The sequence below is a fragment of the Gasterosteus aculeatus genome, chromosome Y (genome assembly GCF_964276395.1).
Source record: "Gasterosteus aculeatus chromosome Y, fGasAcu3.hap1.1, whole genome shotgun sequence".
Lineage (NCBI taxonomy): Eukaryota > Metazoa > Chordata > Actinopteri > Perciformes > Gasterosteidae > Gasterosteus > Gasterosteus aculeatus.
In genome coordinates, this window is record NC_135709.1 from 2,129,337 (window position 1) to 2,153,744 (window position 24,408).

The 24,408-nt window shown below is 44.4% G+C and overlaps 1 protein-coding gene across 3 annotated transcripts in view; it reads left to right on the forward strand.

Annotated features, from left to right (window-relative positions):
- Positions 1-24,408, forward strand: part of LOC144382935 (polypeptide N-acetylgalactosaminyltransferase 18-like) — a 95,552-nt gene that overhangs the window by 51,514 nt on the left and 19,630 nt on the right. Inside the window, exons 5-10 of one of the 3 annotated variants that reach the window (XM_078097173.1) lie at positions 5,883-6,080; positions 8,585-8,699; positions 11,265-11,450; positions 11,751-11,888; positions 14,266-14,361; positions 20,756-20,923. In XM_078097173.1, coding sequence (XP_077953299.1) covers positions 5,883-6,080; positions 8,585-8,699; positions 11,265-11,450; positions 11,751-11,888; positions 14,266-14,361; positions 20,756-20,923 — 901 coding nt within the window. The remainder of the gene's footprint in view (positions 1-5,882; positions 6,081-8,584; positions 8,700-11,264; positions 11,451-11,750; positions 11,889-14,265; positions 14,362-20,755; positions 20,924-24,408) is intronic. The other 2 variants (XM_078097174.1, XM_078097175.1) reach the window with 2 other exon arrangements.

A 24,408-nucleotide genomic window follows, 5' to 3' on the forward strand; every position in this document is an offset into this window, starting at 1 on the left:
AACACCTGTCCACAGGAAGGAAGGAAGCTTTTTAAAGGAAGAAATACAAATAGAAAACAGAACAAGAAGATACATCCATGACTAGTGGATGCATGACACAAGTAGGACGCAGAATAATGATGGGAAATCAAAACTAATAAAGTAATAACAGCAGCACTGGATGGGGTAGAATAGTAATGATGATAAAATCAAGCCATGGCCGGGTTAGGGTAATAGGGTTAGGGTATTAGGGTAATAGGGTTAGGGTATTAGGGTAATAAGGTTAGGGTATTATGGTTAGGGTTAGGGTAATACGGTTAGGGTTATAGGGTGAGGGTATTAGGGTAATAAGGTTAGGGTATTAGGGTTAGGGTAATAGGGTATTGGGGTAATAGGGTTAGGGTATTAGGATAATAGGGTATTGGGGTAATAGGGTATTGGGGTTATAGTAGTACAAATGTGACCAATGATGGTTGCAGTGTGTTCATTCCGACTGAGGAGCTCGATAACTGAACGCCCTGGCCTCCATCCTACTTTTTAAGACTCTAGGAACAAGTTACTCTGCATCTATGGACCAGCAAGGTGAGCCTGGTGCCTCCACAGATGCTGCTCTGTGTGTGAGGGGAAGGATTTTGAGAAGGAGCAAATGGTATATGTCTACTATGGCTACTCAAAGCTTATGGCTACTCAAAGCTTTAATCCTTCACCCATTCATTGGTGCGCCGTCACCACTGCGACAGCAGTGCACCAGTTCCCCCCCTGGCTGTGGGAGGGTGGTGTTCATGGGCCTCCGCCAAGGCCACCTGAGAAGTGGAGGTGGCAGGAGCGTCGTTAGGAGCCCGTTTGGCTTCCCTTAGCGGGGCACCGTGCTAATGAGAACATTACGGTGTAACGAGCCATTAAGCTGGTTTGTGCTGTTGGAAGCTGCTTTGCATTGGAAACCTCAGCTGTACAGAAAATTAGTTTGGGACAAAAACATTAAGGATAAAGATGTTTGTCATTTAGAGTCATTAGTCCATTCAGCAGCAACAACGTAAAATACCTAACTGATGTAAAACAAACAAGACATTAAATGAATCAATTATAAAAGATACACAGGCACCAATGGCTTTAAAGTGACAAGAGTGCTTTGTTAGAGTCTTGCTGGTCGTTCTGGTGTCCGGAGGGGGCCGGGTGGGGAGCTGGTGGAAACCTCTCTGGGGAAGAGCTGTTCATCAGGTCCCGTACCTTGTTTCTGAAGGCAGGGAGCCTCCAAATGACGCTGAGGTGTTCGTTTTTCTGATGAATGTACTAGTTTGCTAAATACTTTTACCTTTCACAATGACAGTCGACGGTACAATCTGCTGACACAGCAAACTGTGACCCATGTAGCTGAATACTTTATTACAGTGAGGGCAGGATGTAAACTAAATCTGTGTGCGTGTTAAAACTTCTCACCCGGATTTGTCTCTATAGTACGTAAAATGGGTTTGACTCCCTGGTGTAGATTCAGCTTCACCATCGGCTCTCTTGCATGACATTAGCTTTAGTGATGGATCATAGTAAAACAAAAAAACGTTTTCTCTGGATTTCCAGCAGATTATGTGAATTTCCACTCAGAGAACAAACATGGTGACGCATGTACCGTTTAAAAAGTACTGGAACCCGAGAGCTGGACACCAAATACAGAATACAGGAGTAGTGAGTCTACTGGTAGTCAGCAAGGAGATCAGTCACTCAGGCAAACAAATCCAAGAAGGGTTCGGTAGAAAAGTCACAGTGAAAACAGACATTAGACGATGCGTCAGAGCTTGGCAGCAACACACAAGACAACCCGGCAGGAAACAGGTGCTAGTGAGGGGACCTGACCAGTGAGGGGACCTGACTAGTGACTAGAACTGACTAGTGAGGGGACCTGACCAGTGAGGGGACCTGAGTAGTGAGGGGACCTGACCAGTGAGTGGACCTGACCAGTGAGGGGACCTGACCAGTGAGGGGACCTAACTAGTGAGTGGACCGTGCTAGTGAGGGGACCTGACTAGTGAGTGGACCGTGCTAGTGAGGGGACCTGACTAGTGAGTGGACCTGACTAGTGAGGGGACCTGACTAGTGAGTGGACCGTGCTAGTGAGTGGACCTGACTAGTGAGGGGACCTAACTAGTGAGTGGACCTGACTAGTGAGGGGACCTAACTAGTGAGTGGACCTAACTAGTGAGTAGACCGTGCTAGTGAGTGGACCTGACTAGTGAGGGGACCTAACTAGTGAGGAGACATGACTAGTGAGTAGACCGTGCTAGTGAGGGGACCTGACTAGTGAGGGGACCTAACTAGTGAGGGGACATGACTAGTGAGGGGACATGACTAGTGAGGGGACCTAACTAGTGAGTGGACCTAACTAGTGAGTAGACCGCGCTAGTGAGGGGACCTGACTAGTGAGTGGACCGTGCTAGTGAGGGGACCTAACTAGTGAGTAGGCCGTGCTAGTGAGTGGACCTGACTAGTAAGGGGACCTAACTAGTGAGTAGACCGTGCTAGTGAGGGGACCTGACTAGTGAGTGGACCGTGCTAGTGAGGGGACCTAACTAGTGAGTAGGCCGTGCTAGTGAGTGGACATGACTAGTGAGTAGACCGTGCTAGTGAGTGGACCTGACTAGTGAGGGGACCTAACTAGTGAGGGGACATGACTAGTGAGGGGACCTAACTAGTGAGTAGACCGTGCTAGTGAGGGGACCTGACTAGTGAGTGGACCGTGCTAGTGAGGGGACCTAACTAGTGAGTAGGCCGTGCTAGTGAGTGGACCTGACTAGTGAGTAGACCGTGCTAGTGAGGGGACCTGACTAGTGAGTGGACCGTGCTAGTGAGGGGACCTAACTAGTGAGTAGGCCGTGCTAGTGAGTGGACCTGACTAGTAAAGGGACCTAACTAGTGAGTAGACCGTGCTAGTGAGGGGACCTGACTAGTGAGTGGACCGTGCTAGTGAGGGGACCTAACTAGTGAGTAGGCCGTGCTAGTGAGGGGACCTAACTAGTGAGTAGGCCGTGCTAGTGAGTGGACATGACTAGTGAGTAGACCGTGCTAGTGAGTGGACCTGACTAGTGAGGGGACCTAACTAGTGAGGGGACATGACTAGTGAGGGGACCTAACTAGTGAGTGGACCTAACTAGTGAGTAGACCGTGCTAGTGAGGGGACCTGACTAGTGAGGGGACCTAACTAGTGAGGGGACATGACTAGTGAGTGGACCTAACTAGTGAGTAGGCCGTGCTAGTGAGTGGACCTGACTAGTGAGTAGACCGTGCTAGTGAGTGGACCTGACTAGTGAGGGGACCTAACTAGTGAGGGGACATGACTAGTGAGGGGACCTAACTAGTGAGGGGACATGACTAGTGAGTAGACCGTGCTAGTGAGTGGACCTGACTAGTGAGTGGACCGTGCTAGTGAGGGGACCTAACTAGTGAGTAGGCCGTGCTAGTGAGTGGACCTGACTAGTGAGTAGGCCGTGCTAGTGAGTGGACCTGACTAGTGAGGGGACCTAACTAGTGAGGGGACATGACTAGTGAGGGGACCTAACTAGTGAGGGGACCTAACTAGTGAGTGGACATGACTAGTGAGTAGACCGTGCTAGTGAGTGGACCTGACTAGTGAGTAGACCGTGCTAGTGAGGGGACCTAACTAGTGAGGGGACATGACTAGTGAGTGGACATGACTAGTGAGGGGACCTAACTAGTGAGAGGACATGACTAGTGAGTGGACATGACTAGTGAGGGACTGCCGAGGGAATGGCTGGGAATTCCAGGTGAGTGCTGAGAAGCGTTGGACAGCAAACTAGGATGAAGTGGACACACACTGTTCTGGTGCGCTCTGTAACAGTGAGCAACGGACTTTCAAACTGATAATTATTTATAAAACGCTCAATAAAGGCGTTAATGAGTTAACGCGATAACGCTTTTTCGTGCCCAGTACTCGTGTTTATATACTTTAGTTCTGCCTTTGTTTCACGGTGGAACTTTTCATAGTTTTGCTCCTGCATTTCCATGTATTTTATATCCTTCACAACTTGTATTAACAATATTAACACACATATATAATATATATATATATATGTATATATATATATATATATATATATATATACATATATATTAAGTGGACTCTTCATCGCCTCTTTAAAGCCCACTGACAGCTCTGTGTACTTGTGAATCGATTCAACAGCAGGAAACCTAATAGCGATTCACAGGCTGTAGTGTTTGGTTTCTGTGCTGTAGTGTTTTCTCGCCCGTCAACACGTACACACAAATACATAACACATCATAGAACCCCCACAAACCGCCCACATTGGGCCACAGAGGGCTTTTGGTATAAGACCAATGAATTCATTATTCTCAGGAATACAAAAGAGCTCAGCTGCATGAACACTGTTCTTTCCTACATCTCGTTAGAAACATACCCATTTCTTACACGTATTATTTGTGTTCAAATTTATTGTGTCCTGTTTATTGATTATTTCCTTTTTGAAGTGTTGTGTCATGTCATTTGATGCCCACGATACAAACAGGATACGTGGTGATGGTATAATGGGAATTCATTGTTATTCTTTTGTTCTTACAGACACAAACATTTCTCAAAAGCAGTAAATGCTCCACAAACATGTTCACACAAATCTTTCCCTTATCGCATAAATATCACTCTTTAGAAAGGATAACTAATGATTAGTTATTAGTACTGCCATTATCATTATTTGAGTTAACTTAAGTGATACAGTGCATGTATTTATATCTGTACTCTAATAATGTTAATAATAAAATAATAAGATCACACACAGTCCCATCTCACATCTGTCCACTTGAACCTGATCATTCTACCTGAGGGTACAGAGGGACTGATTGATGCTCTTTCCATCCCTCTCTCATGTACTTCGATGGCATTGTCCTTCCCATATTACTTAAGGAGGCCATTTAAGTAGTTTGACCTTCTCCGCTCGAACGTCTACCGCTGTCTTTCCCCTCGAGCATGACGATGATGAAACCTTAGCCGAGTGCATCCGCATGCCGCTGGAAGCCGCCCTCCCACCGCACTGTAGGCCCGTGTTGTGGTGTCACATAGGCAGTGAGATGGACGCTGATCTGACGTTTCCCCCTTTAAAGAACATTAGACCGTGCGATGTCTCCTGGGAGCACTATTAAACTCATTCTAGACTAATGGATGAGCACGTCAAGAGGAATTTGATCTTTGGCAGTTGATGGGAAAACGTAGTGTTTGCAACACAGGTTGTGCCGGGATACTAACTCGCCCACTGCGTTGGAGGTGGTAGACGATGGTTTAACATGCACATTTCAGGACATTTCTTACTTCTGATAATAATGTGAGGAGGTGGCTGCTTCTGGGCCTTCTGCACCCGGACTTTTATGTGTGGAACAAGCTGCAGGTGCTCATAGGAGCTTCATGCTACAAGCGGAGAGGAAACTAATGTGGCAGTTTTTTTCTTCCATCGCCCAGCTGGAATGAGACATCATTCTCTATATCCTGCCACTGATGCCTTTCTTGTGGGCCATCTGGATGGCGACATTGGACCAGGTGGGAGACGGTTGCTGGCTCTTAACTCGATGGGCCGCAGCGACCGAAGGAAGATTTGTGGGCACGGGAGGCGGAGCCAGAAGTCGCGCTGTTATCAAAGAACAAAACAGTGTATTTTCTCATTTCCTTTAATAAGGTTTTCCCAAACATTCCAAAAGGAATGTATATATATACTTAAATCTATGGATACATATTTTGTGTCAAACTTTGAGACGTTCAGCTGTACAGATGGTTTAACTTTCATCTGTTATTTCCGTTTTCATTTGGACAATTTCTCAAGTTATGTTGAATCTGATGTCGAATTATCATAGCGTGCTCTCCAACATTCTGTCTGTGCTGTGTCATCCCAAAGGGCAGAACCTATACTGCAGCGAATAAAGGAGAACCGGACGCGGGTGGTGTCTCCATCCTTTGACAACATCAAGTACGACACCTTTGAGATTGAGGAGTATCCGCTGTCTGCTCAGGGCTTCGACTGGGAGCTGTGGTGTCGATACCTCAACCCGCCAAGGTCTTGGTGGAGCCAACACAACCACACCGCCCCTATCAGGTAATGCAGGAACTACTTTGTTCCAACTCCCACAGGGTGCACCCTCTATTGGTGAATAATAGTCTCCTCCTTTGAGACTCCATTTGCATTAATAAAATTGTCCATGAGCACACAGTAAGAAAGGCAGCACACATGGCTGATGTTACTCCCCATTTAGATGGTCCAGCATCTTCCCAGCCTAAGACCTCTTGCCCACCGTCTCAGACTGATTTAATCAGCAAAATGGAAAATCTGATCCAGGGAGTTGAGACGGCTGTGATGTCTCTAGCCAATGTGGCTTCTGAAGAAAGGACCTGAATGACCACCTGGGAGCCATGGTTGCTCTTCTCTCTGAGCCATGGAGGAGCTCCTACGGTTGATTTGATTAATCAATAAGCTCTTTGGACAGATTAATCACAGCTCAGCCACTACCTGCTGCCTGTTCACAGTAAGCAGGGGGGCACTTTGATGGCATAGAGCCCCCATGCCTACCTATGAGAATGTTGCTGTTTTTTTGGCTTGGCAGCTCTTCACTCATCTCTCTAACACAGTTTCATGGTCATCATACAGCTGCACGTTGGAATGAATGGATGAACAGGACACCTAGACTTCTCTAACGTCCCTTGGCTGTTTTTTGGCATGCGGTTTTCCCAGGAGGAGATAGATCACCTCTCTGTAGATATTTATGCCCTTTTGCAGAAACAGGCTGTATCGGTCTGCCAAAACTGACAGCAGACAGGATTTGAAAAAAGACAAGACGACGGGAGAGTTTAGACCCACTTTGAATTTCTGTGTCTTGAACTAATGCATTTCCTGCAACGCGTTCCTTTATGCTTCCATCAAGCTGCTACTGGAACTGGCCCAGCAAGGACATTCAGTCCAAACTGATTTATACTCCAAAATACAGAACATTTTTGCATGTCCTCCAGCACCTTGTACTCCTGAGTGTGTGCGTGTGTGTGGGGGGGGGGTTGTGGGGGTGTATAACGGTGAGGAAGAGGTGCACAACAATGGCCTATTTCACAGACTGGACCGATTTTGCAACAATTTGGATGTGAGGTTCAGAACTCACATAGTCTCTGAAAGTTGGCAAGATTCCAGTATTGGAGAGCACGGGTGACCACCTCATACTGGGGGGGGGCTGACCCCTACCAGCCCACCAGAGGCGTCACATTTTAAGTGGTGAAGCTGATTTGGCTGTGAGTTTATGGAAGAAGGCTCGGTCCCCTGTCTTGTGTAATTTGGTCGACTGTTGTCAGTTGTCTGTTTAAAAGTGGACGCAGCAGCCGTTTCTTACTGTCATGAAGGTTTTGGTCACAGACCAGTATTTGCCCCCCCCCCCTCTCATGAAGAGGTTCACACAGGGGGGTCCGGAGGAAAATTCAAAGCCATATAAAAATTTGAGTATTCCGCGCAACCCCAAATCCCGTTGAGTGCGATGTCATAAGTAGCAGTGGGTGGCTGATCACTACTCACCACTAATACAGCACTTTAATGAGAGGTACACTGTGTACAGTCATTGCCCATGCACTCAAATAGACATATTGATAGTTCTTCAATACCATTAGCCAAGAAAACTACCAATATGAACAAAAGCTTTAGGCATTTTACAGTTTTTCGAGGAGAACCAGATGACCTGAAGGGTTTAAATTTTAAACATTAGCTGGTTTGTAGCTCACAACACATTTCCCTTTTCCACTGCAGCAGATGATTGAAATCCTCATTAGGTAATCCTGTGAGCAATGTATTGCAGTAGTCAAGCAGAATGGGAATAAATGTTAAAGCATAAAAAGCTCCGTACCATTTGTGATTCTGAAAAGTTCTGTCCCTATCCAGAATGACGCCTTTGTTTTCCAGAAACAATTGAAAGGGGATTTGCACACATGCACTTTCTGCTGATAACTTTACGCTCACATATGTTACTAGAAATGACTTAATTAGCAGTTTTGTATAATACCAATATTCTATGCCCATTAGAGACACATAACTAACAATAGACAGTGCAATGTAAATGGATTAAGACTAATTGAACTTAAGGAAGTGTAAATTCATTACATCCCAGAAAATATGTATACATGCTGTTAAGTTACAGTAGTCTGCTATAACGGTTAAATGACGTCATTAACTGTTAAATAGCAGTTAATAAAAAAAAAAAAATTACAATTGTCTAGCTCTTGTCTAACTCTTTTGGATTCAGTTTGATGTTGATGAAGAAGATGGTTCCTCAAAATGTCCCGAATATGTGGTGTTAGCTGAAAGCATCATTTTGACGGCTGAATCATTTCCAAGCACAACGTGCTGCATACGTTACAAAGAAATGCAATGGCTAATTCTCAGAGCACATATATGCACCATACATAAAAGGTACATCTGAAGGGCCCGGTGTGGGGTAACTGTGTCCTAAGAGTGGGCGCGTGTCTTGAAGAATATTTGTATCTGAACGTAAGTGCGTAATGCTTTGACTTTGTACAAAACATGTTCTACCACTTTTCTCTGACGCTGTCTATTTTCACCCTGTATTTTAGGAGCCCTGCTTTGATTGGCTGCTTTGTGGTCGATAGGAAATACTTTGAGGAGATTGGCCTGCTGGATGAAGGCATGGAAATATACGGTGGAGAAAACGTGGAGCTCGGCATCAGGGTGAGTCGGCCTGAGGACCTGCATCCTTCTGCTCCCACGACCCGAGCAACCACGCGCCCGCACTAGACAGCGCCGTTCAGGGTCATTCGTGTAGCGGCATAAACCATCCAGCCACACTCCCAACGGTCAAGCAAACATGTACAGCATTTCAAAAAGAAGAATGACCTTTCCTGGACAGAATGTGGGCTTTATCAGTCATTCATGATACTCCTTTCTAATGTTTTAAAAACTGCCAGATGGCATTGTCATTTAATGTAGGCTTAAAATAAATTTCTCATTCAAAATGTACCTGTTGCACATAAGAGAATTTGTCTATATATATGTATATATATATATATATATATATAAATTAGAGTATAAGAGTAAAATAAAAATAAGAAAAATGACATAAATATATAAAAGCAAAAAGGAACAATATAAACAAAAAAAACACTGTGCAAATGTCCTGTGGATGTAGTGTCTGCGTAGTGTCTATGAGACCAGCTGAAGCTGTTTCTGTGGCCTTGATGGACCTCAGCCTCCTGCGTGATGGAAGGGGCTCAAAGGGTTTGTGGGGTCGGCTACACTCTTTCTTTCCCGCCTGGAGGCAAACGAGTCCTGCAGGGACGGCAGATTGCAGCAGATCAGTCTCTCTGCAGAGCGGAGGACCCGCTGCAGCCTGCCCTTGTCCTTGGCTGTGGCTGCAGCGTACCAGACGCTGATGGTGGAGCAGAGGATGGACTCGATGATGGCCGTGCAGAATTTTTTGGTTATTCCAATTTTTTTCTATTTTCTGACAAAAAAGTGTAGTAATACTAAAACTGACATTACTAGTCCTGAACACTATTAGAAGTTTGTGTCATAGCAGTATGACACAAACTTCTAATAGTGTTCATACTTGTACTAATATTACAACTACTACTACAGATACTAATATGGCTACTACTGCTATTTTTTTAATACGACAGTTATTTCAACTGCTACTACAACCACTACAGCCATTGATACGACTACCACTATTTCCTACTAGAATACTTCTTAGTAGATCTATCAACTACTAAGACCACTTTAACGCTACTGCTACTACTTTTACTGCTGCAACTATAATAAAAAATCTAATTGTTTAGCTTCCATCTTTTCCTGTATTGTAGTATAAGGAAGTTAAGCTTTTTTGACAGTTATACATTAAAACTATGCATTTTCTATTTTACAATGAACCTACTTAGATACTAGAAACACTTATGTGCACAATAAGTACATGCCAATTTTTGCTAGAGTAACAGACTGCATGCAAGAGAGACCTTTGCCGATCGCTTATGTAAATCAGCGGTGGTATTTTGACAGAGTTCAGCACGTGTGTCTCAAGGGCATTGCTCAAACTATTTCATTTTGAGTTCAAGGTTTAAGTCAGAAAACAGCCACTCGTTCTTTCCTCATCTCCCTCATACCAAACACAGAAGCCTTTTGTTATCAGCAATGTCATTTTCTTCTTTTCTGCAGGAGTGCACGCTCCTATTGTGATAAAGATTGCTTTCATGAAACTTCATTTGCACTGTGGCAATATATTGTGCATGTTTTAAATTCACATTGCCCAATGGAGTCATTCATCATGATTGACGGCCGTCATCTGCATGATTTATATTCAGTGTGGCTGCACACTGTATGAAAACGGAGAACAGGCACTTGTGTTCAGCATTGCAGCTCCTGCCATGTCAGCACACTGAGATCCAAAAGGTGCCCGCTGCAGATTTCTGAGCAGCGCTATCAAGGAAATGAGCAAGGTTTACGTGTTGGCATGTTAAAGCATCAGTTGACATAACTCTTACATTTCAGATTGTTAAAACACCACGGCGATCCGGGCAAATGGAAGCACTGAAAGATGTTGAAGCGGGAATTTCGAGAGAGAGAAAAAGCGGAGCAGCTGAAGTTTATACATGAATTATTAGGTTTGAATGCAATCTGGTCCCTTGGCCATTCCCGGCGCTCAGTTACCTGAGCATACTTCTGCTTTCATACCTGTCAAACTGTACACTGGAACACAAATCAACACAGGCCTGCAAGATACAACTGGGCCCTTCTGTGTCAAAACCTTTTGGATATGCTATTTGACACAAAAAGCACAAAATAATGTTGTAAGTGAATTTTGGTAACATATCAGGTTACACCTGAGCTCTATAATGTGTTAATTAAACAAGCTTATTGTGAGTTATGATTTCAGTGTCCGTCTTGATTGCTCAATACAGGTTTATGAATCATAAGTTGATGATTTATGGAAAGCCTATATCCAATTATTGATGATGTTCGACAACATATAAACCCTCACAAATAATAAAAAGGTCCTGTGTCCACATCCCCACTTTGGCATTCAAAAAAGGCAACATAATTGCCAGCTTGGTGGACATACATTTCATATACATTCCATATCCTTGATTACTTTATTTTTAGAAACCCATTCAAACATCAATCAAATTTGGACATTTCTAGTTATTGAGCCCTAAATGGTTTAATGCCTAAGGGGATTTCAGCGGGTGAAAATGTAATGATGTAGCATCAACTGTTGGCCCTTTTTGTGTATGTGTAACACAGGTGTGGCAGTGCGGCGGCAGCGTGGAGGTGCTGCCCTGCTCCAGGATTGCCCACATTGAGCGCGCCCACAAACCCTACACGGAGAACCTGTCGGCCCACGTGCGGCGTAACGCTCTGAGGGTGGCTGAGGTCTGGATGGACCAGTACAAGAGCCACGTCTACATGGCCTGGAATGTTCCGCTGCAGGTACACGGACAGCACACCGCCACGTTTAGTGGCGTGGGTGTAATTGGGCGCATTGTGCGTCGCGGTCAGGTGCACAGACACACAGAATGCAACAAAACATCTAAGAGGAGTTCTGCTTTCACATGTGCTCAGGTTACCAGGAAAAGGAAAATGGCTTTAATCAGTTCATGTTTGGAATTTGAACTACTTATCCATTAGAGATTCTAACTAATAAACCACACACCAAGGATGCTTCCAATGCAGATGCTAGAGTGCAGGTATTGTAAACTCAGGTGGGTTTGTACTTATTTCCCTCCCTAGAAGTCAGGAATAGACATTGGGGACATCACTGAGAGAAAGGCCCTGCGATCCAGACTCCAGTGCCGACCGTTCAGCTGGTTCCTTTCCAACATCTACCCTGAACTCCGGTCCTACAGCAACACGGTTGCTTACGGAGTGGTGAGTTTATTTTTTTCCTTAAATCTCAAGATTCCCGTTCTCCGGTCTGCGGCCTTGATCCCAGCCGATTATTTATCATTATGCTGAGAGCTCTTCCTATTCACCGGATGCAGGAGCCCACAGCTGGACAAACAATACCCAATAGATGCTCACTTTCGCTGGGCAGGAGAAGAAATATAGACTAAATGAATCTTCATCTATTGTGGCAGGTTACGAGCAAATAAAGGGTTGGATCCGGTTTTAGTTTGGCTTGGTTTGTAACACATTGTATTCAGAGGACTCTGGATATAAATTGGCCCAACAAGTTCGAACGAGCAGAACTTGGAATTGAAATAGGAATCTTGAATGATGATATTGCACCAACGCACCAACCGCCAGGACAAATTCCTTGTATGTTTGACATATTTTGGCAATAAATGTTTCCTGATTCCTGATTGTAGGCGATTAGTACCATTATTGGTCATTGGGGGCTTAAATTCCCGGGAGCTGGTACGAGATATGACCATTCTCGGCCCTGTAGCCGTCACATCTTGTCCAGTTCGAACCCAAACGCAGACTACACAGGGTTGGTGGTGACGAAGTGAGTATTTATTGGATGTATTCCAGACGTGTAGACAGGGGGATACCGGCGATGAGGCGATGTGGTGGGAGGTTCTGGTTGCCAGGCAGGAGTGACGGGAAATCCAGGTGTGGACGTGCCAGAGGCACCGGTGATCCTGGACCTCCGGCTTTGTATTCGTCGCCCAGCAACCCGAACAAGTTACGTTCAGAAGCACAAAACAGACTCAAAGAGCTGGGATCGTGGCAATAACCAGGAACTGTGCACAAATACATTTGTAGAGATACAACTCCTATGACCTTTTGGAAAAGCCACAGACTAAACACTGAAAAATCCCTAAAATAATCCCCTTCCCTATTCAATTTGAGAAACTGCGAGGAATTCAATGAGCTTATTTGTTATTTGAAGAGTTGTATTGTTGGCCCGAACATTTCCTAATAACATATCGAACTGTCAAAATACCACTCGCATAAAATAAAAAATAAAATATTGCAGTATTTCAACCTACAAAACGAAACCTTTCCACTAATACGGCGTCTAATATGTCATATAGGCTTTTATTGAAAGGCTGAACCTTTTTTTTATCCCTCCTCTGCTTGACTAGTCCTCTCGTCAGCGCAGGCTGCGGGAGGACTTTGCGTGATTGAAAAATGGACAGTAACCTGTCGAAAGAGCATATTCATCCAGTCTCATTCGAACCCTATAACCTGAACAGCGATCTAGTCATGGTTACCGGTCTTCTGAGCGCCTGAATGCAGTCTGAAAATATTCATTATTTCTGCTTTAATCCACTGAAAGTCTGTTACTGGGGGGAAACGGAAGCAGCGGTTGGATGTGGAAAAGGGGGGAGGGGGATGGGCGGGTGGGGGTGTCGTACTACTCCGAGATAAGCAGCCTGAAAGGAGCCGACAGCTGTAGTGTCACCTCTGGGGTCTGTTGTTCCATTTCAATCACAGTGCGAGCTGGAGAGAACTGTTGACTGTTGACAGCACTGAGCGCGTGCGAGGGCTCGGCTCTGATTGACATGCACGCGTTGCCACTGGGACGTCTGAGAGATGTGCACATGAAGTTTACATATTTGACAAACACAAATTCTCACAGGAGATCGCAGTTGGAGAGCGTTCCACAACGTGTGAATGTTTCTATGTGTGTGCTTAGCGGTAATTATCTAATTAATTATCACGTTACTTTTAAACAGTATTCCTATTAAATATCATCCTGTTAATAAAAACAAGACGTTGTTATTTAACATATCTATGAAACGTTTGTAGCATTAATTAACAACTTGCATTTTAATATAATGAAATACTCCCTCCTGCAGCACAATATCTACGCTAATATATAGTGGCACCGCTTTTCTGTTTTGTATAAAAGCTACCCGGGATAAATGGGGGACAGACAGAGATTTATTTAGTAAAGCAAACAGCCATTGGTGCCACTGAAAGCCTTGATGAGACTATTGAGCTGACGGAGATTAAGAGGCATTCTATTCAAATCAGCTCTTTTTAAAGACTTAAGAACGCTGTGCAGGAAGCTAAACTTCACCTCCACACAATCCAAAAGGCAGCCGTGTCGTTCCAGCGCTCTGAATGTGCGCCGCACGCTGCGTCTCACCCGTGTTCGCCGGGATTGACGCCCAGTGAAGAAAAGCAATTGGTTTAATAATGACGCAGATGTGAGGCCTAAAAGGTTCCCTTCTCTTGCTTTTCCCGTTTGCATTGTGCCATCGTTAGTTACGTGTTCGCTTGTTACCTCCCCTCTGCCGATCACCCATCACCCATCCCATTTTCACCCGTCTTATCTCTCCGGTTTTTCTAGTTGAAGAACAATCTGAGAGACAACCTGTGTTTGGACCAAGGACCCGACACTGACAATGTTCCCATCATGTACCAGTGTCATGGCATGACACCGCAGGTCAGTCGCCTCACTTACTCTTTACTGACTTAGTTGTCTGCAAATGGGGGATTCATAGAAAGCTATTATTAGATAATATCGCGCTATAGTTTCAGAAACTGTCTGGGTAGTGAGAAAGCATCGACGTAGACATTGGGACATATGAACAGGCTGTTAAAACAACTTTCTTTTGTAAAGAGTTATTGTGAATGATAAAACAAAAGGTTTGTTATAGACACGCTGGTGGGGCTGCAGGACAAACATACAGCAAAACGTTCTGATTAAATGCCAACATCCCATAGCTCACATCACATGAGCGCTACTGTCACAACCAACTGTCCTGATTGGACAACAATGTATCACCGACAAGAGATCAAACCACTCCAGCCAATTAATGCCATCTAAAATCACACAGTGATCGCACCAGACCAACATGTAGACCAGCAAAGGACGATGCTGAAGCTCTCTGAGCGTCAAATAGACACTAATAAGTAAGCTAATTAGACCAGGTACCTAAAAGGATGCGCTAACAAACAGCTAATATATCACTATGCTGGAATAATGCGGCTTCGTCATGTGCCTTCTGTACAGTGAATGGTTTTCAGCTCTTGCTGCTGAAATATCTAGAGAGTTGTCATCCAGACATTCGGGCAGATCAACGTCTCCATCCGCCTCCCGAAGGCCATTTACTTCTTCGGGGCCGTAAAAGCAGCCCTAATTGTCCATTTGATGGAGGCACTGAAAAACATCCAAGGGACTGTGACTGCCTATTTCCCCCTCTCTCAGCGCGGAAAGGCCCTGTAGCGTGATTCAATTAAGAACTCACATTTTACTCTCTGCCTGCCATAGAGAAGCTTGCATAATCACAAATAAATGTCCACTACTACCAATCTAGACATCGAAAAGAGCCTTTTAATGGCAGGCCAAGCTTTGCCTCCATTCAGGGCAAAGGGCAACAGATTCCGCCTTTCTTTCTGGGTCATACTGTGCAATATAGCATCAGCTTAAACAGGCGTTAGCTGCAATAAGAGTTATTTTGAGGTATTAATGACCAAATAATTGATGCGCTGGTTTTTGGGGAGGAATTTCATCTAGCAAGACATCGTTTAGCCTCTATGCCGTACCGTTTATTCAGAAAACGGGTATTTTGGGGCTTTACGAGGATAATTGAAGATAGCAGCTGAATATCATTGCACAGTGCGGATCTGCCAAGGGAACTAATCACTTAGCAGGAGATTTTATGCTATTCCTTGTTCACCGACTATAGAGGGATTAGAGGATGTTGCTATAACAGATACTGTATCCTCGCCTCTCTTTGCATTGGCCAAATTCATTTTCCCCTCTCTGGGACAAACCGTGCTCCAAGTGACACACGGTAAAACGAACAACAAAATAAATCGGATTTATTGCATTAGTGAATGTCATGTTAAGGAGACATCCAGGACAAGCAGCCTTTAGGATGCAGAGCAACAAGAAGCAGGATCCATTTCACCGCTGACATCAAAGACCAGAATATTCCTCTGGTCTTTTCTTTTCCACTTACATGTTTTAATCATGTGGAGTATCTTGTGTAATGTTATTCCCCACTCTCCCCATATTCCCCATTCTGATCCTTTAATCTTGATCAGTCCAGTCCTTATTATCTCTGGGTCTTCTGCCTCCTGAACACAATTACTGCATTTGTGTGTGTGTGTGTCCAACCGGATGGGTGAATATGGCTTTGGATACGTAATTTATTGTTAAAAGGTCAATGACGCATAATGTTCCTCCATTTCCTTTTCAACCACTTGACAGTTGAGGAACAACAAGAGTGAGGGATTTGTGTAGTATTATGTTGTATCATGAAAACAGCTACGAAACGCACGCCTTGTTCATGGGACGTTCACGACGGTGGCCCATCGAGTAGAGAAGGTGCGCCGGGAACTGCCAGGTTCGAGTCCCGGCTGCTCCATGTCCCATGGCGAAGTGTCCCTGAGCAAGACAACTAACCCCCAATTGCTCCCCGGGGCGAAAATGTAAAAAGCCGTGGGGTCGAAAACGACTTTGGATAAAAGCGTCAGCTAAATGACCTGTAAAGTAATAATAGTGATTAAAAGTTGGCACTTGGGACAAACCTGAACCCTCAGAAAAGGGCATTTTTCACTTGTTGCCTTCAAAGTACCCAATGAAATGGAAATAAGCAGACCTAAAACTGGAGTCTACAATCTTTACAACTTGCATTTCTATCTTTCTGAGGGCCCTGTTTGAGTATTTTTTGCAGAATGAGGACACCCTCAAACGTTTCCGCTTCTTCAGGAGGCTATTTTAGCTTTTAAAGAAAGTATTTTGCTATTAATGTAGTGAACCAGAGTTCTCTCAAGTAGAAATATAAATATGTTATGTGTACATTGGCATGCCCTTCACGTGTAAGCGGGGGGGGGCTTGGTGTCTCACTGAACTTTTAAGTAATTAAAAGCTGTGGAGGTTTAGAAAACTGACAGGATCTTGATCGAAGAACAATTCAAAAAAAGATTCACACTTTGAAATATGTCCTATTTAGAAAAGGAAAAGGCTTTTGAGCAAAAGTGACTTTTCCTACTTCACAGAAAACATGGAAAAAGTGTATTAATGACTTAAAATAGAGCTATTTCACCGGGGGTTCAGTTCGACACAAAGGAAACACAAACCAACTTGAAAACCTTGACGAATAGAATGTGTGTGGGCTTGTCAGGGAAACCCCATTACTAATCTTTCTAAAACTTTTGACAAAATGTATCTGTAAAAAATAGAGTTTGTCGATCTCTGTTCATCAGTTGGAAGAACAACATTCCGCCACCTTCCGTATTTATGAGCCCGCCGGTTATTTTCACGGCTCATTCAAAGATTGTCATGGCACGGAGTAATCCATTTTCAAAATGACTGACTGACCAGTCTGATCAGTGTACGACAGCCTAATTGTCTCTCTCTCTTGGTTGGTGGTTGGGAGCATAGTGAGCTGGGCCTCACTTCTAAAACCTTGCGTAGGATTTGCGGCGGAAGTGGCGTACGGATGAAACGTACGCACGGAGATACCCAGACTTATAAAACGTCCTGCGCAGTTTTCCCTTAATAAATCACAATCACTTCTAAATGCAGCGCAGCTTTTGCGGCTTCATGTCACGCCCATAGTTCGCCCATATAAGGTCTGTGGAACGCCCACAAATGAATATTCATCGATTGCGAAATCATGACAAACACTGAGAGGAAAACGAAGAAACGTAACTTCACTGAGTGTGAAGTGGAAACGTTCATTGGTGAGGTGGAAAGGAGGAGTAAGATGCTCTTTGGAGGACACAGTGTGGACATCACTGACGCCAAAGAGGCACCACGGCAACGCTGCAGCCTCACAACCTCGGACCGTGGCCCAAATAAAGAAAAAATGGTCTGACATCAAAGTGGATGCAAAACAGTGTTTGATGTGGGGGGGGGGGGAGGACACCGGAGCTGGCCCTCTTGATGAGAGACTGGCGGCAATGGATTGGGGATCCGGGACAGGGTCTGGGCCAACATCGGCGTCAGGGGGGGTCGAGGCACGTTTGGAAGCCGTCATTACGCATTGTGACGCATCGTGGCATTTTATTACCGTCCATCTGATTGCATCTGGCAAGCAACAGCTGTGTGTTGAGGATGAATTGCATAACATGCCGATATTATTGCAGAACATATTTCACTTTTCTTTTTGAAAATGTGTATTTCTGTTTGTTTTACGCTGCAGATCGATCAAACGGCTGTTCGTGGCATTTCTTTTACACAACAGTCTAGTTTTACACACAATTGCGTGTTTCTTGCATTTGCTGACGGTTCTTATTTCACCCGTTTTTGTGCGTACGCATGAGTCCGAGCTTGCGTGAAGGACCGCACATTTTTCGTCCCACAGTGTCTCAACTCAGACAAGAGACCCAAACGCAGACGTGAGGAATATTAAATGAGGAATTCGGGCAGGCAGTGTCGTTGTCGGAGCCAGGCAGGGGTCAGTACACGGGGAATCTCTAGAACCAACTGGGAACTACGAGGATACAACGCTGGTAAGACCTGGTGAAACACACCAGACGAACTGGCTACAAGAACAGGGAGAAGACGCAGGTTATATGCCCAAGGGATAATTGACAAACAGGGAACACCTGGTGTGGGGGGAGACCGGGGGAAAACGGGTGAACACAATTAGGGCGTGACACCAGAGTACGATCTGAGAGGCTGGCTGTGAGAAACTGGGTCGTCTAATGAAGACCGCCACGCCTCATACAGCGGCGCAGAGCAACGTCCGGTCCAGCAGGCTGCTGCTGTGGAGTTTTGGAGGTCTGGTGGCCCACACCTCCAAAACTCCTGCCCTGACAGTTGAGAACCCTCCTGGGGGAGGATCCCTCCCGTAGGAGGCCAAGCGGTCCTCTCCCAGGGTAAGAGCAGTCTCTAGTGTTGTCGACTGCGATGTTTGGGCCGGGTATTGTATTTTCAAGTTACAGCAACACGTTCCTGTAGATACATGTTGCACAACATCAGGGGAGTGTGTCCCCTTCTCACACCAGGTTCTGGTCCGGGCTTTGGCGTTCTCATACCTTGACTATTGTAACTCCCTCCTAGCAGTTCTACCTGCCAGTGCCACCCTTCCTCTGCAGCTCATCCAGAATGCAGCAGCTAGGCTGGTCTTTACCTCCTGTACTCTGAGGCTAAGACCTGACAGCCCAGTGTGTGGACAGTAACAATGGAAGGTTTACCTTGATAGAGTGAGGATTACTGCTACTGACTATACCTGGACTAGTTAGCATTTTGTTAGCAATTCTGATGGCACCTTCGCATAGTACTCTTTAGTTCTTTTGGCTTTCTTAAAGAAATGATACTTTCGTGATTCTTGTATTTTTGGGTCCATACCTACTGAATCAAATGCACTTATTGTCGCTTTGGATAAAAGCATAAGTTAGAAAAATGTACAAAATGTAAATGTGTATTTAATAAGAATTCACTATAGATATGTTGTCTTGGAATTCTAGCTAGTTAAAAAGCAGTTATTTATTGCAGTTGCTATACCCACTAGTTATTACATTTTAAAAGGGCTTTCCATAAATATTCATACATATGTGGATACGCATACACGGATCAATAGGCCACTGTCGCTTCGTGGAGAGCAGCGTTGTCTTCTGGCAGTTCGATCCCGGGCTCAGCTTGTCAGCATATCAATGTGTCCTTGGGCTCACAACCCAAAATAGCTCCCGTAGTTATATGACTACGGCGTGTGTGAACGTTAGTGACTAATGTGTGTGGTAGCTGCTGTCACCAGTGTATGAATGGGTGAATAATGACATGTAGGGTGAAAGAGCCTTGAGTGGTCGTTATTCAAGTAAGAATGTGGTTTAGAGATCTGGCAACGCAGGTGAGGTAAACAACGAATTAAAAAACCCCACTTAACATTCAAAATATAGCCTACTTTCATTGCCCCCCCCCCCCGGCCCCCTGCTAATGACTGAACTCTGTGAATACGGCATGTTTTAAGATGCAAAAGTGTGCGTCGTCTCTATTTTAGTTCTTCACATTTTAGTAAAGAGAAAACAAAAGGTTTGCCCAAAGTGCTTCGCTTGCAATCTTGCCCTCCGGGTGTTTTCCTCGCCCATCACCATTTGCATTATATATGAGGTCCAACCGTGTAGGCCCATGTTCAACCCTTTTGCTGAAGCCGGTCAGACTGGGGAACGTCTCCCCACCCGTTTTCAATCCACTAGCTGGTAGAAGAAAGGACAGCGCTCCATTATCTGTGTAAATCCAGAAGAACTGTGGGCAGAAACGTGGCTTGGGACTAATGATGAACTCCATGGTAGTATAGAAGTGCACCCTCATGTTCTTGGCAGGTCGAACTGATTCAGCTGCCTTGGGAAGTACTTCCTCTGCTGAGCAGTCTTTGTGATGCCGCTGATTCCCACTTGGGGTCCTGGGTTTTGGTGGAGCCCATCAAAACAACCATTAGTTTGCACCGGTCACCAGTGCATCTCACATCTTCAGGCAGACTCTTGACTAGACAGGGGTCAGATGACGGTGACGTCGACCACGAACTCCAGGAGCTCGACGGACATGCAGGCTGCTGAGGGGCAGCAGCTTGTGTACAGGCTGATGAGTGGAGGGGAAAGAATGCAGCCTTGAGGGGAAGGATAATAAAATGTATTCAGCTCATTTGCCCAGATTTGTCAGGAACAGTGGGTGAACTCCTTGGAGGGTAACATCTAGGTCAAGCTTTAATTCTCCTGGACAGGTAGTGTAGTAACTGATTCTCCAGCTGAGGTTCCCTAAATGGCTTTTAAGGGTAGAAGGCGTAGAAATGCTTAGAACCCTACAGGTTTTTCCACAGCAAAAGAGAAAGGAATCTTTCTTTCTGTCACAAACGCTCCAGGTCCTCCCTGTTTCTGTTTCCCAGCAGAATGTGTACTACACCAGCTCTCAGCAGCTTCACCTGGGAGTGCTGAGTCCGACCATCGACGATGACGACAACAAATGCCTTGTGGATGTGAACAGCAAACCCAGGCTGCTGGAGTGCAGCTACGCAGCTACCAAGCACATGAAGCTCACCTGGACGTTCACGCAGGTAAAAACCCACAGCAGCTGTACATGCACAAGGCCGTGTTCGCAGTTAAACCCTCTGTTTTCTTTATAACAAACATGGAGTCAAAGAAGGCCACGGATTGAATAGTTAACTTTCCTAGCAGGGCAGCAGAAATGTTGATGTGTAAAAGATTCATTAGAGGAAATTAAAGTTATAAATACAGTAGGTAATATCCCCAGCAGTTTGAACCTTGTCCAATACTAGTTTTCTAATCTGCAAAGGCCTTGCAACATTAGAGTTCCATCTCTAACCGCTCTGCTACAGCTGCAAATGATGCTCCTAAAGAACCCAAACTGCTAAAATCAGTGATAACTATCCTGGAAATGATAAATATATATATATATATATTTGATAGAAATACAATTAGACTCCAATCACTCCAATGATTCTGTAGGATATTAGAAACAAATATACGACCCGGTTCATAAAATTAATTAAAATGCATACAGTGTACACCAGAATACAGCTATGATTCTGAAACTGTGTAATCCATAAAGTAATGATAATATTGTAAAACCACTGTGATTTCTGCAACTGTAATAGAATAATACCAATGTAGTTATGATTGTATTTGATGTAATGTAATCAACTGGAATGCATGCATGTAATACTTGCACAACAACTGATATTGACTAAGGGCCATTCAAAATCCGAGTTACATTGAACTCACCAGAAGACTCCCAGAGGTGTGGACACCGACTTTCACACCTTTAAGCATTGTTATAAATACCTGTAGGAACCATTGTTCTGGAGTTTGCTGGTGGAGGCGACAGACGGGCACTAGGGATGGTCAAAGGACTGACCTGGGGCCTGTTGGTGGCTGAGACCAGCGGTTCCTCAGCTGAGATGTTCTTTTTAACACAACACCATCTCCTTTATTAAATACATTTGATTTAACCTTTTAATCTGCGATGACATCTGTCCGTCCGGCGTTTCTTCATTTTTGAATACAACAATTTGTACAGCCAATATTACTGATTTGCGTATTTACTTGTTCAAATCGGGGAAAGACACAAACCGAAGCAGTGACAAACTGTGCCTCCTCTCGGATGCACGATCCTTCAAAATCTGGTTTGAGCTTCACATTTTACTCAACTTGAGCATGCGTGAAATTAAAATCTCTGTATGTCACCAATGTAATGTTTGTACACACTTTTATTACATGTCCTTACATCTCACAGTCTGGGTCATGTATTTCACAACATATTATTAACATGTTCATAACATATTAGTCTTGTTGATCTGATATAAAGCCGTGTGTGAGCACTTGTTTGCAAAAAACAAGCAAAATTTCAGAGAACGACTGCAGCGCCCCCTAAAGTTAAATGGACTGTAGCGCTTTTCTAGTCTTCTGACCACTCAAAGCGCTTTAACACTACATGACATCATTCACCCATTCACACCCATTCACACACTGATGACAGGAGAACCGTACACAGTGACACCTGCCATCAGTAACTAACATTCAGACACTGTAGTCGCAGCTACAGGAGCAATGTTGGGTTAAGTGTCTTGCCCAAGGACACGACATGCGGGTTAGCCGGGTCTGGGATCGAACCGACAACCCTCTGATTGGAGGACGACCGTGCTCCCCACTCACCCACAGTCGCCTCGTTCAAAGTTCAAATATTCTGAAAAAATCAGGGTATGCTCAGGGACTCGATGTGAACATATGCTAGAGATTTGGTGAGGACAATATATCATAAAAGGCATATCCAAGAGCACCTGAAACTGGGCAAAAATGTATTTCCCCAGAGGGAGAACTTCCAGCGGACGCTTGAGACATTTTTTATCACCCAAATGCGCAACCCCAAGAATATCTAAAACTTTTCGCACTTCTGATTCACACGCCAAAATTCAAGAGTTTTTCAATATGATAAAGGCCTCAAAAGTGCGATTAAAGTGGAGAAATAAGAAGAAGAATTCTTCGAAACACAAGACTTGCAGTCGGCTCAGGCCCTAAAAATGACATAAAGCAAGACAATATATGATTAGTCAGCCAGGTGAATTCATGCTTGAATTCATATATTTGTGAATCTGACTTTGAAAGAGTCCTCAGGTCACTAGGTATACTATGCTATAGACCTGTAAGTCTTCAAATTCCAAAAGGTCAAATATAACCTAATAGATGAGCAAACTATCAATGGGTTAAAAATATTACCAGCTCCTTATTATCATTATCAAACACTATATTTAAACTATCATTATCACATCTTTCCTTGCATAGTTTCACTGGCCTCCCTCAGAGATGAAGAGGATTAAACCTTTTTGTCATTGTACAGAGTACAGGTACTGAGACAACAAAAATGCTTCTCTGCATTTAACCTATCCTACACACTGGAAGCTATATGCGGAAAGGCACAGGGAGCGGAACAGCGAGTGCGCTCTGCATGCTTTTTTAATGAAGTACCTCTACTCAAAATATTCAAAATCGTATTGTTTACCGCAGTACCTTTCTAGTACCGGTACACTGTGCAACATTAACCCAGTGACCAATGCCAAAGAACTCACAAGACTAAAAACTCAGGTAAAAAGAAGTTTAACATCAGACATTAATACTGTTCACCTGGAACAAGGTTCAATTCGGGTTTGACCCATCGATTACCCTCCCCAACTGCCCTAAGCAGACCTTCATACACTTCATACTATGTCACATGTACTTATCTCAACTAATGTTGTGGAAGTGTTGTCATCGTAGTTAGTAGAAAGCCCAGTGCACCATGTTGTGGACCGCGTTGTCCACTTATCTGAATATTAGAAGACTCTACCTGGCTCCTCCCATCCTTATGTCCAGACGTCCTTGGCAGATCCAATGCCATTGGTGTGCGTGAATTTAGATTCAGATTAGATGCCGATGGGCAGGTTCGCCCTTTGAATGTTGGCCTCTGCAATCAGTGTATGGTTGTGTGTTTACAGACATGTAGGGTAGACAGTATTTAGAAGACCAGGGTGGTGCTATAAATGCAAGTCCACTGACCATAAAGAATAGTGATGTGCACTATCGTGAACGATCCTTACAAGGACTCGGGAGTAACGGGTCCTCTCAAAGAGAGATTCGTTCATTTCCTCGTTGCCGCGCATTGGGACTGTTGCATAGGCTCAGTCAAGGAAATAGAAATGATTTGTTCATTGATTCGTTCATTTCCCATTTGGGTACTACTGAGCCTATGCAGGTCACGTGAAAAAGGACCCAAAGACTTGTATCCGGCAGATGAACAAATCATTGATCCGACTGGGTTGGCAGAAGAATGAAACATTGAACGAATCGTTCATCTGCCGGGTAGTTTTTGGATCTTTTTTCACATGACCTGCATAGGCTCAGAAGAGGAAACAGAAAGGATTTGTTTGCCTCGTTCACTTTCGCGTGACTCGGTTTAGTAAGATGTGAATGATTCTGTCATGAACCGGGTACCTCACTCTCTTTCCTTTCCACCCTTTCTTGTGATTTGCACACACCTCCCCTTCAC